At 37.9% G+C, this 18,961-nt stretch overlaps 1 protein-coding gene across 1 annotated transcript in view; it reads left to right on the plus strand.

Annotated features, from left to right (window-relative positions):
- Positions 1-18,961, plus strand: part of OVCH1 (ovochymase 1) — an 89,825-nt gene that overhangs the window by 62,104 nt on the left and 8,760 nt on the right. Inside the window, exons 19-22 of the mRNA XM_042247329.2 lie at positions 3,597-3,722; positions 7,674-7,721; positions 8,720-8,944; positions 17,120-17,293. Coding sequence (XP_042103263.1) covers positions 3,597-3,722; positions 7,674-7,721; positions 8,720-8,944; positions 17,120-17,293 — 573 coding nt within the window. The remainder of the gene's footprint in view (positions 1-3,596; positions 3,723-7,673; positions 7,722-8,719; positions 8,945-17,119; positions 17,294-18,961) is intronic.

Consider the following 18,961-nt stretch of genomic DNA (forward strand, 5'->3'; position numbering starts at 1 on the left):
TTCCTTAAATTAGCTTTCTGGGTTACATGGATCCCTTCCAGTTATAGTTCCCAAATACAAGGTCATAAAAACTTGAATATGTAGTATTTTACTGCATTTTGATTCCCTTCTACAGTGTAAATCTAGTTGCAGTATAGTATTATAATTTAGAGACCTGTTCAGTGTTCACTTTTCTTGGCTCTCTAAATTATATTGCAGCCAAACCTGGTTACATAGCCTGAGAAGTTTTTTCTTTTCAAATCTTGTTCAAGTTTTTTCCAGTCCTGGAGTACATGTCCCAGAGGATGTCTGGGGTAGACTGGGCTTTGAAATACATAGCCAAAGGGGATATCCAGTTGATACCCATAGGGGTATCAACTGGGATTCATTCAATTTGACCCATCTTAGACCCAAACCTGAGGAGAGGTCTCTGCTTCCTGGGCTATCCAAAAGTTTTGTTCTTGTGCAATTTGATCAAGATTTTCAGTTATGATTTTAGATGGTATCCCTTCCAAAGCAGTCTCCTGGCCAGATGTTAGTGCCCAAGAAATTGCCACAAAGGAATAGTACAGAAGATGTCCCCAATGGTGCTGATGACGATTTGGAACTTGTCTGGCTGCAAGTCAGAAATAAAAGGGTTAACATTTGCAAGGGCCTGGAGGGAGGACAAGACTGACATCAGGGCCTGGTAGGTCCTCAACTGGGCACTCCTAGTAATTAAGGAAAAGTACTTTGAATCTTGTAAGCTGGTTCCCTGCCAGATTGAGAGAGAAGAGTGAATTGTTACACCTTGGTGATCATACAGGTCTTTTGGAGTTAAAAGATATGGAACAGATAGCATAGAAGGAAAACCTCAGGGTGAAAGAGAAGAGATTGCTAAATCCTGCAACATCATATAGCGACTGGATGTGTACAAGCACAGCCATTCCACTGCCATGGTATGTATCTATGTAGCCAGGACTCAGACCTGGTCAAAGCAACCCAGACAGTGAAATTCCTTTTTCACATACCATTGCCCTTGTCTCCTGTACCAGCAATAAGATTCTTTCTGTATTTCCATACTACCTTTCCATGGCAACCCATACTGATTGCCATCATTTCTCCAGTTCTTTAAACACCCATGTCATTGTTCCCCGGCTTGTATCTCAGAATCCAGTCAGAGCCGTAAAGCTCTCGGGGTTGATTGGCCTGACTGAAATGGGTTGTCATCAGTGGAGTGTCCTCCCCAGAACTTCTGACCCGTGGCATCCCATGGCCCGACTAGGACCCGACCCCAGACCTTCTTATCTTACTACAGTCCTGCTCTGGTCACCAGCTGAAATCACTGGGTGTTGTTTCCAGGGCTCTGAAGAGCTCCGGCACCACAGTCCTTTATGTCTTGGCCCAGAAATTAGTTCAGTAAGAGGCAAAGTGGTTGATAGGAAGTGATTTATTAGAATAGGACATTTGTAAGGTTCACAAGTGGGAAGACAAGCATTGCGCTGCTCGAGTACTCAATGGGTTACATTTTTGTAATCAGAGAAAGAGTGAGGGGAGGGAGATCTTCTTTGTATTTCTTGAGTTGAAAGAAAGTAGAACTTCCATCATCAGCTTCCTGCCCCAGGTAGGGCAGGCAAGTTTACTTCGACTGTCAGAGCACTTGGAAAAATATTTTCAAGTCTCAGTACAATGAGGGCCTTTCATTGTGAAAAGTCATCTTTCCATAAATGATTATTTTTTTGTGTGCGCAGAGCCTGTTTTGGTGGTCACTAATTTAATGACATCACTGGGCAGTTTGTAGGGCTTATTTTCTACTGCTGTTCTTTTGTTTGGGGGGCATTGTGCAAAGAACATGTCGAGGCCAAAGAACATGTTTGGGGGTTACTAACTCACTGGCCTTACTGAGCAGGATGTAGGTTTCATGCATCCATTGTTTTGTTGTTTGTGGGCATGTCCTCTGTTTCTGTTGCATCGTTTTGTTTTTGTTGCTTAGTAAGTTAGCCGTGACCCATTTAGACAACATATTAAAAAGCAGAGACATTACTTTGGCAACAAAGGTCAGTCTAGTCAAAGCTGTGGTTTTTCCAGTCGACAGGTATGGATGTTAGAGTTGGGCTATATAAAAAGCTGAGCACCAAAGAATTGATGCTTTTGAACTGTGGTGTTGGAGAAGACTCTTGTGAGTCCCTTGGACTGCAAGGAGATCCAACCAGTCCATCCTAAAGGAAATCATTCCTGAATATTCATTGGAAGGACTGATGTTGAAGCTGAAACGCCAATACTTTGGCCACCTGATGTGAAGAACTGATTCATTTGAAAAGACCCTGATGCTGGGAAAGATTGAAGGCAGGAAGAGAAGGGGATAAGAGGATGAGATGGTTGGATGGGATCACCGACTCGATGGCCATGAGTTTGAGCGAGCCCTGGGAATTGGTGATGGACAGGGAAGCCTGGTGGGCTGCAGTCAGTCCATGGAGTCATAAAGAGTCAGACATGACTGAGCAACTGAACTGAACTGAAGTTAGCTTGATTTTATCATTAAGTAAGCCAATCTGACTTTGATGTTAAGTGACTTGTTTTGCTTTATGAGTCAAGCAAGCCGACATTGTTTCAGAATTTTCCTATTACTTTCTTGAGTGATCATTAGTCTTATTGTGGTCTCCCAAAGCCCCCTATAATTCCCACTCTATCTACAGTTCCCTAATGGGGAACTCACTATTGTACTCACTATTTGATCATCCCATTCTGTCCCTATCATAGGGAGAAATACACCAATATGTTCAAGTGGATATTTCTGGACTGCAAGGTTATAAGTAATTATTTTTCAAATTGTCCAGGTTTTCTCTAGTGAAGGATTAAACATTCTGATCTTAAAGAAAACTATAAAAATCAGAAGATGAAAGAAAAACATTATATTCTAGAAGCTGAACTAGATTCATAGGGTAACAGTTACAGAGAACTTTATAACAGCAGTCTGGCTCACAAGAGAGAGAACCACGGGTAAAGATCAGTCTCCATCATCTTCTGAAGGATGCTTTTAGAAATCCAAGGGCAATGGGAGGTTGAGTGAAACCATTACTAATTAGCCCTAGGATTCTGACTCACAGGAGACCTCTAAGAACTGTTGCCTAAAAAATCTCATTTAGACCAGCTAGCAGTTTTGACTTTTATGCCAATTACTGTACCTTGCCTCTTATTCATTTGGCTGTGCTGTGGATATATGAAAGTTGTATGTAGCAAAAGCTGAAATATACTCTTTTATGTATGGTTATTTCAATCTTGTGACAAAATATCTTTTAGTTCCCTGATGACCTAGCCAGACCATGTTACCTTCTTTTATATTATATAGCTTTAAAAGATCTACTTAAGTATTTCAGACATTATGAGAACGGGGTACAATGTCCTACTTGGTTTGGAACCACTTTCTTAGGACTGCTTACAGTCACAAATCTAGAACGTATCTATTCTAATTGGGTTTTGTTTTGTTTAATTTCCCGTTATTGTTGGTAGTAGATAAACTATAAATTTGTATAAAAATAGGATTTTTTCCTTTTACTTTGCTCAATAACTTTTACCTTGATGAATGCTAAGAATGTTGTTTGGGGGGGGGTGGGATTGTTTTGTTGTTTTTTGGCTAGGAAATCTATGTGAAGGAGATTCACCTTCATTAAAGTCTCATGGTCCTCTTATGATGTTGATTTTCACATACAATACAAGTTTGGCCACTGAAGAATTATCTTTGAGATATTCTTTTCATATGTCTGGTAAGTCTGTTACTTTGTTCATACTTATATCTGTATGTTTTTGCTTTATTGTGCTTTATTAGAAAATATGTGTCATAAAATAATTTGTTCTTCATTTCATTTGTAAGCTTTAGAAGAGAAGAAAAAGATAGTTATTTAAGGTTATAACTTCCATAATCTGTGGAGGCATCAAAGTAAACCTTCATAAAGCATAAGATTTATCAAATTTTTCAGTTTTTATTACAGTACCTAATAATTCTGTCTAGTTTTCTGTATACTTGAAATATTATAACAATACAGTAGGAATTTTTCATCCCTAGCCTAAAAGTTTCAAGTAATTTTTCTATATTGAAATTGGTTTCCTTAATATACTAATATCAAGAGTAATTGATTCTTTTTTTAAAACTTGTTTGGTGGATAGTTCATATAATTAGATGTAACCAGATTATTGACAAATATGCTTTGCCCAGCATTCCTATAGTTTTGGTGAAAGCACTGATAGCATTATGAAAATTGAGAACTATTGCAAATTATGGAAATTGGGTGTTATGGAGAAAACATTTGCAATTATGCTTAATTCTGAATTAAGCATTAGAGTTGCCCCAGTCCTTAAGATTTATCAATTCATACTCATTAAAAATGTTAATTGGAATATAATTAGAGAGTTATTTCTATAAAAAATTTTTACTTAGTCTGGTAATGTGAGAAATGTTGGATGGAGAAAACGAAGATTTGCATCAAGTTCAAATTATATAAGTGAAAGTTGTATCATAAGGGGCTAATGTAAACAGAATCAAGTTTCCCATTTAGGCATTTAATTATTCAGATTATCACCAAATGGTTTTAAACTTATGCTAGGCTGTGTTTAAAGCACTGAGGATTCAGTGATGAGCAAGACTGTCCCTGCCCTAGAAGAGTTGACAGTCTAGTTGGGAGACAGTCTCTGTAAACAGAGAAGGACAGAGAGTGTTGCTTATCACCCAGTTCTACCAGGGTTAAGCCACTGCCGTAGCTGATGGACAGTGCACTCTGTGCTTCAGAGAGAGGAAATTAAAGTGATAACAGGATGCTCTGTGCTTTGAACAAGCAGGCCCCTTACATAGCTAGATGTGTATTTCAGGAAAAATTTTAGTGAACCCAAATTTCATATTTTCATGTAAAAGCACTAAAATCATTAGCTTGAGATCTCTGTTCCTTGTGACTAGCAGTAATCTTCTTTCAAGACATGTGCTTGACTGTCCATACTCCCTAGCCAAAATGACACTTAGACCGGCTTCTCCCCTCTACCTCTATGGAACAGCTTGTTCAGAGCTACTGAGCAGTTGTCTCATGGATATAGCCTCCATAAGACCCTAAGTGAAACAAAACTCATAGCTCTCATGTTTTGCATTTTTGTTTCAGTCAACCAATCAAATAATCTCAGAAAAATATAGAGTGAAAAAACGACTATATTAAGATTTGACAGGGGGTCTTATTTAGTTTGGTAAAGGATGGGCATGGAATTCTGGGAAATCTTTGTTCTGTTATAGCAAAACACCTTCAAATGTATTTCTAGTCACTCTCTCCCCTTTTACCCTTTCGCTTTTTCTTGAATCCATTCCTATAAAGCTTTCTTTCTTACCCTTCCCCAGATGGTGTTCTTGCCAAAGATACCAGTGACCCCCACAAGTTCAGATCTGACAGTTACTTCTCGGTCATAACAGCTGCATTTGGCATGGATGACCTCTTCTTCCTTCTAGAATTTCATTTGTCATGGCCTCCAGGAAACCACTGTTACTTGACTCTCTTCTTTCTTCACTGGTCTCCTTAGAGTCTTTTGGCTGGTCACTCCTCATATTTCCTACCATTAAAAGTTGAGGTGTGCCGGGACCCGGTCCTTGACTTTGTTTTCTTCTTTACCTATACTCACTCTTAAGTAATCTCACCCAATCCCTAATTTAAATACCATCTTTGCACAGGCAACGCTCAAAGTATATCTCCAGCTTCTAATTTGAACTCTAGGACTGTATATCCAGCTGCCTCCCTCTTCATTTGGGTATCTAATAAGCATCTCAAATTTAACATGACCAAAATGCAACTCTTGATTTCCTACCTCTGTTTCCAAATTCTTCCCCCACCGGTCTTCCCCACCTCAGTAGATGGCTACTGCAGTTTACTAATTAAGTGTTCAAGCTGTTATATTGTTCATCCTTGACTTTCCTTCTCACATCTGTCATCAGATTTAGAGTTCATCTGTGGACCTGCAGCAAAATTAATCTAGAATCCAACTACCTCTCAACAATTCCATCATAACATTCTGATACAAGCCTTTGCTTAGTCTGTTTTACCCTTAACAGCCAGAATGATCATTTTTTAAATATTTAAAAATTTTGTTTAATTTTTTGACTGTGCTGGGTCTTCTTTGCTGCGTGGACTTTTCTCTGGTTGTGACAAGTAGGGGCTACTCTCTGTCTGTAGTGTGTGGGCTTCTCACTGCGGTGGCTTCCATTTTTGCAGAGCACAGGCTCTAGGCAAGGGGTCTTCAGGAGTTGCGGTATCTGGGCTAAGTAATTGAAGCTCTGGGGCTCTAGGTCACAGTAGTTGTGGCACACAGGCTTAGCTGCTCCTCAGCATGTGGGATCTTCCCAGACCAGGGACCTGTCTCCTGCATTGGCAGCCGGATCCTTTACCACTAAGCCACCAGGGAGGCTCCAAAGTAATCATATTAAACTGAATAATTCGCATCATGTTATTCCTCTGCTTAAAACCTTTCAATGTTTTCCCAGCTCACTCTTAGTTGGCCTTACAGTGACCTATGAGATTCTGTATGATCTGGCTCTTGGCTACCTCCTTGACTACCTCTCTGATCATTTACCCCAGCCACACCAGCCTTTCTGCTGTTGCTCAGCCATACCAAGCATGCCCCCCTGCTGTTATCTCCAAATCATACAACCATGCCTACAAATAGATGGTGCTCAATAATTGCTTAAATAAAGGAAATGACATCCTAGCTGGGGTAGATTAGTGAGTAGACAGTAAGATAGTAGCTCCTTACCTAATAAATGAGTAAGAAATACATCTGTCTTGCTTATGAAAATCCCTTTGGCTGAGAGCTAAAGAATGAGTAGGAGTCAGTGAAGCAGACTTCATACGTGTATTCAATTTCTGTTTTCAGATAAACATAAACAATCTTTAGCACAGACATTTTTCCAACAACAGCAGAAATGTTATAGGTTCACCCTGTATGTGAAGTTTGTTAAAAATCTGACTCATTTGGCCTTCCCTGGTGGCTCAGTGATAAAGAATTTGCCTGCCAATGCAGGAGATGCAAGTTTGATCCCTGATCTGGGAAGATCCCACATAGCGTGGAACAGCTAAGCCCGTACACCACGACTATTGAGCCTGTGCTCTAGAGCCTGGGAGCCACAACCTGAGCCCACAGGCCACAGCCACTGAAACCTGAGCCCTAGAGCCCATGCTCTGCAACAAGAGAAGCCACCACAATGAGAAGCCCATGAACTGCAACTAGACCAAAGCCCATGCAGCAACAAAGACCCAGCAGAGCCAAAGACAAATACATAAATAAATATTTTTTAAAAGGTCTAACTCATCATTCATACTCATGAGATTACAAATCAAAATATATCAGTGGAAACTGTAATAGTAATATCTATGTGAGTAAGAAATATAAAGCCGTTAAAATGTATGTGTAATATGTAGTCACATGGAAAAATATTCACAATTCGGGGAAGTTACAATGATGTAAAGTGAAATACAGCTTTTAAAAAATGTATACTATAGCTTAGGGAAAAGCAGGATTTACATTAAAATATGAGTATTGGTTACTTATAGGATGGGATTACAGGAGACTTCCTTTTTTGAAATCTGTCTTTTGGAAATTTTCTCCAATGTAAGTGTATCACTTAAACAAAAGAATAAAAAATATAAAGCATTAATTAGGATATATTGACCTTGAGAATTCTCTTATTCTAGGTTCCATGAGAGGAAACATTAAAGTTAATGGTAAGGAGGATAAAGGAGGTAAGGAATTGGCTTTGTTGATCTGCCTTTGGTTACCTGATATTATAGAGACAGAGTGAGGAATTTCCTTCTGCTAAACACTGTTTAGGAATAAGTATATTTTGGCTGCTGTCAAAGACTTCTAAGTGTTTGTCCTTATTCTATTTGCTTTATAATGAGATATGAACTTATATTAATTTTCTGAGTGTCAAACTTTGGAAGTAGTGGAGACCTAGGGCAGATCAGAGAGTAGAGAGTAAGAAGGTAGCACCTTATCTGATTACTGTGTAAGAAATACATGTTTTGTTTATGAGATCCCCCTATTTTAACTCTGTTATTCATCAACATTCTTTCCATATATGTTATGTCCTCTGGATTGTGCTTGGGTACCCCTCACCCTCTCTTTTTGCTGGGCCATTGCACAGTTAACTAAAATGACAAGATTATTGATGAAGTAAATCAATTTGGGGGTGGCATTAATTTTATATTGAATAATGCCTAGAGCATTTGGAGTAAATCCAAAATGTCATTAAATTCTTCAGTTCTCTTCTTGGTGTAGTAGCTTCTTGGCCCTTGTGAACCATAATATCCTGATTTCAACTATCTGAGAGTGACCCAAATTTCCTTACCAAATAAAATGATTATAATTTTTAGTATAGGCTGAATTTTAGGAGTATGTGATTTACTCAGGGATTTAGAAGACTGTGTGCTAAAGATAAGCAACAAAGCTACATCACAATGTATATGTGGGCGACTTAGTGGTTCATAGTTTGTGAGTTAAAGTCAAAGAACTTTGTCTTCTTTTGGGAAGGGTCAGTTTCTCAAAACAAAAGTCATTTATACCCTGTGTCACCATATATAAGGAGCTATGGAAGTAAAGAAAGAATAATATAACTTAATAGAAGTACACTGCAGTTTAAGGTTTTAATGACCTGTTGTAGACATTAAAACCAGATCCAAAAAATAGTAACTCAGCTCCTTGACTATTACATACAATATTTTTTTCTTTTTGCCTCAAGCGTGTCCAATATTGGATCTGATTGCAGTTAGTTCTTTTGAGATCACATCTCCCAATTATCCTAACATTTATCCTAATATGCTGAACTGCACTTGGACTTTTTATTCTATGTCTGGAAATAAAATGAAGGCATTGATTAAAGATTTTATAATGGAAGAATCTTGGAACTGTGAATGGGATTATTTCAATATTTATGATGGACCAGATCAACAATCAAGATTACTTGGTAAACTGAACCTTCTTAAATGTCCTATGTTGAGTAGCATTCATAAGAAAATTTATATAATTATATATGTGGCAAACATGATCTACATTTGCCTTGGGAGCAAAATCATTTACTGAGACTTTCCATCAAATCTTTCATCAGAATCCTGAATACTATTAAACACAATGGGATGAGCATAAGACCACACTCAATGGCTCTTTGCCTTTAATTCCAGCTTTTCTTGATTTCAGTGATTCCTATCTCATTTTATCATCAGAGAGCACACTAATTTTGTTTTTCTCAGGAAGTCATATATTTGAGGAGTTTCTGTTGCCTGAACTGCATTTTTAGGCAGCTTTTTGAAATTTTGTTTACTCAGATTTCATCCTCACAATAAAGGTAGCTCTCTTTCGATCCAAGGTAAATTACAAAAAAAAAAAAAAGGCCAATTAACTTAAATAATCTTTAGAGATTTATTGACCACATGATGTCTACTGTGTTTGAATGTCAGACAATGTCCTGAGACTGACTCATAGAGGGAACTTTTCCAAAGATTTTGTAATTCAATATTGTATCCCATTCTCTAATTTCCAACCAGGATGCCATTACAATCCACCTATCACAAAGGACAGGAGAAGAGGTTTGAAGCTATCTTTTTACAAAGACCTTAACCACTCTTGTGATATTCTAGGATTTATAACACCAGTAGGCTTAGCAATGTACTTTGAAATTCCAAAGCTAATTAAATTTTTTCTTATCAGTGAGTTTGGTTCCTGCCAAGAATTCTAGAGCGATAGAATAGAGGTGGTGGAGACACAAAATATCAAGCTATTAGTTCTCCATAAGATTAATATGAATCATCTGTGGTATCAGATCCAGAATTATCTGGTATAATTCTCCAGAATGCCTTTCAACCTAAGACCCTTGGAACACACCTGGAATTGAACAAGTTGGATTTATTACTCATTGTGGAAAAGGAAAACACATATCCTTGAAAACCATGGAGTGTTAACAGAATGGTAGAAAGAACCTCTCATAGGATTTGGATTTTGAATGAGTAATTTTGGAGAAGGTCTAGGTAAGTGGACTTGCTTCAAAATTACCCATTCTAAGCCCAAATCCTAAGTTCTAGGGAAGTGGAACGGCTTACCAGGTGGTGCAGTGGTAAAGAATCTGCCTGCCAATGCAGGAGATGCAGGTTCAATTGGGAAGGCCAGGAAGATCCCCTGGAGAAGGAAACTCACTCACTCCAGTTTTCTTGCCTGAGAAATTCCATGGACAGAGGAGCGTGATGGGCTACAATCCATGGGGTTGCAAAGAGTCAGACATGACTGAGCACCCACACACTAAGGAAGTGAAATTTGCTCTAGATTGCTTGCAGGAAGTGGGTGAGAAAGTGGGGCAAGTTTATGATTGGGTATCTAGGCATGACTGGAGTACGGGTAAAATTGTAATCGATAATGAAGTAGCAAGTCTTCATTTTAGCCAGAGGTCAATGTTTGGTATTTTATTGGTTACAGATGGCCTTGTTTTTGTCTCATCACAGATTCAGAGACAGTCTGATGTTGGTATCCTGTGAGATTGTTTGTATCTAACAGGAGACCTTGGTTCAGTTGTGAGTGCTGGACCAGTTTCTGGATGTCAAGGCTGCTTTCCTATTTCTCAGTCTACTATTTTTCAACCTGACAACATTATTTGTCTTTAAAAGTTCCGATTAATAAAAAATTCATGGGTCAAAACATTAAAAATGTGATAACTCGTATTTCTATAATTAGCTTATACAATTCTATATAAAGGTGAGGTCACTACCATTAGTTTGCTAGTTTACACAGTTTTATTTCATATAATTTTATATACTTACAATCATTTTAGTTCAGTGAAATATGCAATTTTATAAGCATTGTTAAACTGTTGAACATTGAACCCTATTGCTATTCTCCCAATCTGGTGAGAAGAGCTAGCCCAAATATGGATCCACATTGTCTATTTTGTCTCAGTTATCTTTTCTTACTAAATATTTTCTCACCTAAAGAGAATTCATTAGTTTTTAGCTACTTTTTAATTATTTCTGCAAATGTAGATGGAATGGTACACAGCCTCCAGATTGGTTTCATTGCAATGGTTTTACAATATATTAATGAAAATAATTAGCAAAATTAAGGTTCATCTGCTCTTCATTCTTTCATTTACCCCATAAAGGTAAGACATCAGTAACTAGTTAACACCATATTAAATATACATGTCAGATTAATTCATGACTGAGCATTTTCTAATGTGTTAGACATCTTGAAGACACAATGGTGAACAGTTCAGAAGTGATCATTGCCACCTTCTTTTGAAAAGACATAATAAAAAAAACTAATAATAGTATTTAACAATAAATAATAAATAATTACTGATTGTCAACATGTGTGCTGTGCTTAGTTGCTCAGTCATGTCTGACTCTTTGTGACCCCATGGACTGTAGCCTGCCAGGCTCCTCTGTCCATGGGGATTCTTTAGGCAAGAATACTGGATTGGGTTGCCATGCCCTCCTCCAAGGGATCTTTCCATCCCAGGGATTGAACCCAGGTCTCCTGCATTGCAGGTGGATTCTTTACCATCTGAGCCACCAGGGAAGCCCAGGAATACTGGATTGGGTAGCCTATCCCTTCTCCAGGGAATCTTCCCAACCCAGGAATCATACTGAGGTCTCCTGCATTGCAGGTGGATTCTTTACCAGCTGAGCTACCAGGGAAACCCTATGTCACCATAGTTTGAAGGAAATTAGTTGCAGCAGCGTATGGAATAATAGTGGGTACACAGTTGCTTTAGTTAAGATGGTCATGGAAGGCCTCATTGAAGGGGCGCATTTGAGATCCAAAGAATGACAAGGAAACAGTCAGGCGAGACCAAGAAAGCATGTGCGAAGGTGTCTAGTATCTCAGGTCTGACCGTACCTCCTACCATTTTCCTTCTCCTTTATTCTTCCTTGGGTTAACTGAGCATAATCTTGATTGGCCCAAACGTGACTTCAAGATTCACTTCCTTAGTTTGTTCAGGTATCTGTCCAGATATTATATAATCTAAGGCCTCTTGTATCACATCATCTAAATAATCCTCTTACACTTTTCCTTCTTGGCATTAATCATGACCTGGCAGCATGTATATTTATTTGTTTAGAATCTGTTTCCCTCCACCCGAATGAAAATATCCTGATAACAGAGCTTAGTCTCCTGTTCACTGCTTTATCTCCAATGTCTAAAGTACTACCTGAAAATAAATATTTGATGAAAAAATACATTAGAAAAAGGCCTCGTGGAGATTCCTTAAAAAATTGCAAATAGAACTACCTTATGACCCAGCAATCCCACTGCTGGGCATACACACCGAGGAAACCAGAATTGAAAGAGACACATGTACCCCAATGTTCATCGCAGCACTGTTTATAATAGCCAGGACATGGAAACAACCTAGATGTCCATCAGCAGATGAATGGATAAGAAAGCTGTGGTACATATACACAATGGAGTATTACTCAGCAGTTAAAAAGAATTCATTTGAATCAGTTCTGATGAGATGGATGAAACTGGAGCCGATTATACAGAGTGAAGTAAGCCAGAAAGAAAAACACCAATACAGTATACTAACACATATATATGGAATTTAAGAAGATGGCAATGACGACCCTGTATGCAAGACAGGGAAAGAGACACAGATGTGTATAACGGACTTTTTGGACTCAGAGGGAGAGGGAGAGGGTGGGATGATTTGGGAGAATGACATTCTAACATGTATACTATCATGTGAATTGAATCGCCAGTCTATGTCTGACGCAGGATGCAGCATGCTTGGGGCTGGTGCATGGGGATGACCCAGAAAGTTGTTATGGGGAGGGAGGTGGGAGGGGGGGTCATGTTTGGGAATGCATGTAAGAATTAAAGATTTTAAAATTTAAAAAATAAAAAACTAAAATTAAAAAAAATAAATAAATAAATAAATAAATAAAGAAAAAGGCCTCGAATATGGGAATAGTTTGGTTACTTGGGGAACTATCAAAGATCAGAGTGGCTAGAGATTGAGTGAGGACAGACTGGAATGAGGTGAGGTTGTACAAGATGAAGGTTTTGCCCTCCGGTTATGCAGCTCAGGTTATGGTAATGAGTGGGCTTTATTCCCATCCAGTGGGAGGTCATTAAAGGTTTTGGACAAGGAACTAATTTGAGAGCTGCTGTGGCTACCACGTTGGGAATGGATTTTAGAGTGACAAGTGAATTATTTTAAAAAATATATATTAATGATGTTGTGATAGTTTCAAGTGAACAGTGAAGGGACTCAGCCATATATATATATGTGCTTAGTCGCTCAGTCATGTCCGACTCTTGCGACCCCGTAGACTGTAACCTGCCAGGTTCCTGTGTCCATGGGATTTTCCAGGCAAGAATACTGGAATGGGTTGCCATTTTGTACTCCAGGAGATCTTCCCGACCAAGGAATCGAACCCAGGTCTTCTGCATTGCAGGCAGATGCTTTACCAACTGAGCTACAAGGGAAGTCCAACCATATATATACATGTATCCATTCTCCCCCAAACACCCTTACCATCCAGGCTGCATAACATTGAGCAGAGTTCCATGTGCTATATAGTAGGTCCTTGTTGGTTATCCATTTTAAATATAGCAGTGTGTACATGTCCATCCCAAACTCTCTCGCTATCCCTTCCCCCCTTGTCAGGGTGAATTGCACCTGCAGTTATGAGGCAGTTATGATAATCTATACCTATGCTGTCTAGTCCATGTTCTTATTTAAATTCAAATTTTAGAATGAAATGGAATGTAGTATTAGCCACACGTCAAGTGCTCAGCTGCTACATGTAGTGAATGATTACTATACTGGACAGCACTCATATTGAACTTCCCATCATTGCAGAATGTTCTTTCAGTACTGTTTAGGTACTAATGTTGCCTTGCAAGAGGATGGTAACAAGGGAATGCAGGTAAAATGGACAGATTGGAGAACTGATAGGCTTTCTTGATGGAATAAATGTGAAATTAGATCTGCAGATCAAGGATGGCTCCTAAGTCTATAGTGGAAAGTTTTCAGAGGTGGTGGCATTTACAGAGATGGGAAATACTAGAGGGAGAAAGGGATTTGTGGTGAAAGATCTATTTGGGTCATGTTATATTTTTAATGCCATGATACATCTAAGGTTGAGTTGGCAGTAGGGAGCTAGAAGTAGAACTCCTGAAGTTTGGACTTAAGATACAGATTTGAGAGTTATCAGCTTCTCATAAATTTCCTTTAGTTGTTCTTTCTCTGATGTCATCAATATCCTCTATCATTCTCATCAGTTTCAAACATATTCTATTATTACCCATAATTAAAATAAAAATAGAACAAGAAAGTTAGCTGTTGCCCCATTTCTCTGCTTCCCTTTACAGTAAAATCTCTCACTTTCTTAGAGGTTGATGGATATACATAGTTTATGGGATTATGGGCAAGAAGTCACGGAGAGATCAATTATAGCAAGGGAATACTAATAGATTAGGATGCATAAAAGTGGTAATTTGGGACGTAGAATGATTGAAATCAAATTTCAAAAGTCTCAAATGATTCCAAAATTTCAATGCAGTGTTGTTAGTAAAGCATTATGACAAAAGAGATAAGGTCCTTTGTATGGTTAAATTTAGTGTTGGCACTGAGCTGGCATTCACTAACTTGGCCTCACGAGTCTTCATTGTAAATATCCAGTCTGTCTGGTTGTTGCCCCTGACATACTGGTTATGAAATATCATCTTTGGTCAAGCAACAATTTTAAGGAACATTAACAGTTTGGAACACATCCATAGAACATAATGACCAGGATGCTGAAGGGTGTGGACACCTGGGAATGTTTATTTTAGAGGAGAGAGAAAACAGAAGGATCACAATTTCTTCTCTTCAAGTATTTATGGAATTTCCATAGATTCTCAGCCATGCATAAAACTTGTTCTGCCCAATAATATCTAATAGTTATTGAATGTTTACCATTATTCATGCATAGTCCTGAGAACTTATAACTCAATCTTCTTAGCAGCCCTATGGAGGTAGGTTGTGTTATCCTCATTTTAAATATAAGGAAACACAAAAATGTTGAGTAACTTGCCTCTGGTAACATAATCAATAAGTAGAGAAAGCTGGTTTAAAGCCCAAGCACTCTGATTCAAACATTTCTATCCTTGGCCACTCCGTTAACCATATGATTACACTGATGCCTTTTGATTCAACATAAGGAAGAACTGTCAAGCAATTAGAACTGCTTAAAAAGAGAAAATAAATGCTCATAAGTTCCACATAATATCTTCAGATGCAGCTAACATATGTCCAACGTTGTTTTAGAAGAAACTCAGTGCTAGATGAAAGATTAAACTAAATTATCACTAAGATTCTATGTTTAACCTAGTTCTTTACTTCTCATTCAGCTACCCATCTCAAACCTACACGTTTTGTAAATGTATTACCTGTGTTTCTACCTAAGCCATTAACAGCAATATTGTACTTGGCAGAACCAAGGGTAGAACTATTTTCATACCCATCAGATCTTCCCTTCAGGTTAACATTGTATGGTTATTTAATCAGCTGTGAAGCTCCCTAGTCATATAATTATCCACTTACAGTTTATATCTGTTCACAGGGACATCCTAAGGTACTTTATTAAGTGCTCCACTGAAATCAAAATTCATTAAGTTTATCTCATTCCCCCTAGCCACCATCTAATTAGCTCTTTCCAAAAATTAAATTAGGTTAATTTAATATGGCCTGTTGAGGATCCCATGCTAGTTGCTCATGACCACTAATTCCTACCTAAAGTGTTCAAAAACCGCCTAATAATTTGCTATAAAATTTTGCTGAGGTTTTTTTACTTAGTAAATGTTTATAATGTTTCATAAATACAACTTTATATAATCCTGTATTTTTTAAATCTAAATTATACAGATGAGAAAATTGTGGCAGAGAGGTTAAATAACTTGCCTAGGGCCACATAGCTAATAGAACTAGTCCAGACTAGCAGTTTGACTTTGGAATCTGAGCCTGTAAGGACTAAGCTACACTACTTCACTGATATAAGATTTTGCAAATCCTTTGGCCTCTTTGTTTTTCTCTGTCTCCTACCCTTCCCCCTCTGCCAACCCTCAATCTCCTTTTTGAAAAGCAGAATAACATTTTCCCATTTCCATTATGTTAAAACTTCCAGAGTGTTAGTTGACTTTACACAGATTGCCTTCATTTGACATGGTGCCTCTCCAAAGCTACCCACGACATCCAGTTCACCAGATTCTTCAAGGATAAGAATGATGCAGAGATTAACTTTCTCCTATTCCCCATCTCTTTCCCAGATTCCTCAAAAAACATTATCTTTAAGACAAATCAACAGTGTATCATTTAGTTTGAGAGAATCTCAGTTACAGCTTGTACAGATAAATTACAGCAGATATCTTGTCACTTATCAGGACAATGTTTGTGACAACTTTTGCGTTTCTATATTAGGAAAGGATCATCATTAGTCTGTATTTGGGCAGACTACATGTCTTAGTTTTAGCTACTATAATAAAAATACCATAGTTTGGGTAGCTTAAATAACAAGTATGTATTTCTCACAGTTATGAAGACAAGAAGTTCAAGATTTGCTGTTTGGTGAGGGTTTGCCTCCTGGTTCATAGCTGTCTTCTTGCTATTTTCCCATAAGACAAATACAGGGTCTAGAGAGCTCCCTGGGTTCTCTTTTATAAGGGTTTATAAGGCTCCACCCTCATGACCAGGTCACCCCCAAAGGCCACACCTCCTAATAGCATCACACTGGGGATTAGGATTTTCACATATGAATTTTGGGGGCACACCAACATTTGGTCCATAATGGTATCCCATTACTTCCATTTCTCTGTCCATTTATCTTCATTGAAATGCTTCTTTAACCAAATAATCAAAGATTGCCACACAAATTGTATATTGCTTCCATATCAATTGCTAGCCCAGTCTTTTCCCTTTGATCTTTTAAAATCTATACCCTTTTATTGTCTCAATTAAATCATGAATTTCACCCTCAGAATCTTGATTTTGCATTATTGATAGTCATTCTTATCAAGATTTATTTGGAATTTAATGTCCCCTCTCTCCTCCGTCTTTTACCCATGTAATTACACGAAGTATTTTAATTATTGAGTATACTTCACATTGCAGCTCATTTATGTGGCTCCAAGAAAGAATTTGTCTGGATATCCAGTGGTGCTTACCTAACTGTGAATTTGAAAACTGATGAGTCTGTGGGAGAAAGAGGTTTCAAACTGATTTTGGAAGATATGACTGAGAAGCCATCACAGAAAAGCAATATTGGGACCCAACTGCCTATTAATGGTAAGTAATTATATCTACTAAAGCAGGTACCATATATGCCTTAAAACAGAACCTGGAGCCCACTGGTTTAGGGATCAATGGCAATCACTTTACTCTAATACTAAAAACAGGATAAGCTCATTTTAAACCATTCCTTAAGGACTGAGACTTTGGCAGTTCACATAGATCATGTGAGGTAATAAAGTTAATTGGGGTGTGTACATGTCTCTATGTGTGTATGTTGTTTTTAATTAAGGCATAATAAACATGAGAGACAGTGAGTTGCTATTTAAAAGATCCTGTGGGGCCTTTCAAGCTGAAACAAGAGGAGAGTTCAATGTGTTTCCATGTCTTTGTTTACATATCTCTTCTATTAAGTAACTATCTCCTCGCCGCAACGAAAAGCCCTCAAAATATTTCAGATATATTAACTTTTCTGCATAAAAGAGAAACAAATGTACTGATTTTTTCCTACTTAAGTCTATCTAATTTTAAGCTAGAGTTTCATTAGTTGTGCTTAAGACTAAACCTAATGAATCTGTTATTAGGAGATTTTCTTGATTAGAGTGTAATAGCAGGAAAATTCAAATAATCCACATTAATGCAAAGTTGGTTTGTTTTTTTTTTTAATGACACTCTATCTTAAGATTCCAGGTGGCTCTAGTGGTAAAGAATCCACTTCCAATGCCAGAGACTCAAGAGACATGGGTTTGATCCCTGGGTTGGAAAGATCCCCTGGAGAGGGAAATGTCAACCCACTCCAGTATTTCTTGCCTGGAGATCCCATGGACAGAGGGGTCTGGTAGGCTACAGTCCATGGGATCACAAAGAGTTGGACACAACTTAGCAACTAAGCAACAACAATCTTTCTTAGGATAGTGAAATGAACAGGCTCTCCCAAGAGTCCTGAATTTGAGCCCTAGACTAGTAAAGCACATTGTCCTATAGGTGTGATTTTTTTCTTTTTTCGGCTGTGCCACAAGGCACGTGGCATCTTAGTTCCCTACCCAGGAAGGGACCAAACCCATGCACCCTGCAAATGAAGCACAGAATCTTAACCACGGGACCACTAAGAAAGTCCCCTATAGATGTGATTTTTAATTGTTAAAGCCCTGCTCACCTAATTGACCCTTCTTCTGTGTCCATTGCTTTTGTTTTTCCATTGCTTTATCTTTAAACTGACCCTTTATTCTCACAGTAAAAATATTTAGCCTCATTTCTTTTTTAAAGTTTTGTAAAGTTGAATACTAATAAAATATTGCTATTATACATGTATACAAACAGCCCCAAAATCTGAGTTACCACATAAAATGTGGATTACCAATGCAATAAAAACATATAGTAATGCAGTGAACTTAATGCATTAAAAAATATGCTTTAGTAAATACCTTTTGTGGGTTTTTTCCCCCTAAAGTCCAGGATAGTCTTAATTTTGAAGAGTTTGCATATTTGTAAAGGAAGAGGGAATCCATGTTTTATACATATCTGAAAAGAAAGTAGAAATGATTTTACTTAAGTATTGAATAAACAAGTGCAAATCCACTATGCTATAAACTTTTTAAATAGCTTTCTGGTCTAAAAAATAATCTCAAGTAAAGAATTAACAAGTGAGTATGTCTTAGGAGACCTGGGTTTGATCCCTGGGTTAGGAATATATCCTATCACTCCAAAATTATATGGTTATGGAAA

This window comes from Ovis aries, chromosome 3, assembly GCF_016772045.2.
Source record: "Ovis aries strain OAR_USU_Benz2616 breed Rambouillet chromosome 3, ARS-UI_Ramb_v3.0, whole genome shotgun sequence".
In the NCBI taxonomy this organism is placed as follows: Eukaryota; Metazoa; Chordata; class Mammalia; order Artiodactyla; family Bovidae; genus Ovis; species Ovis aries.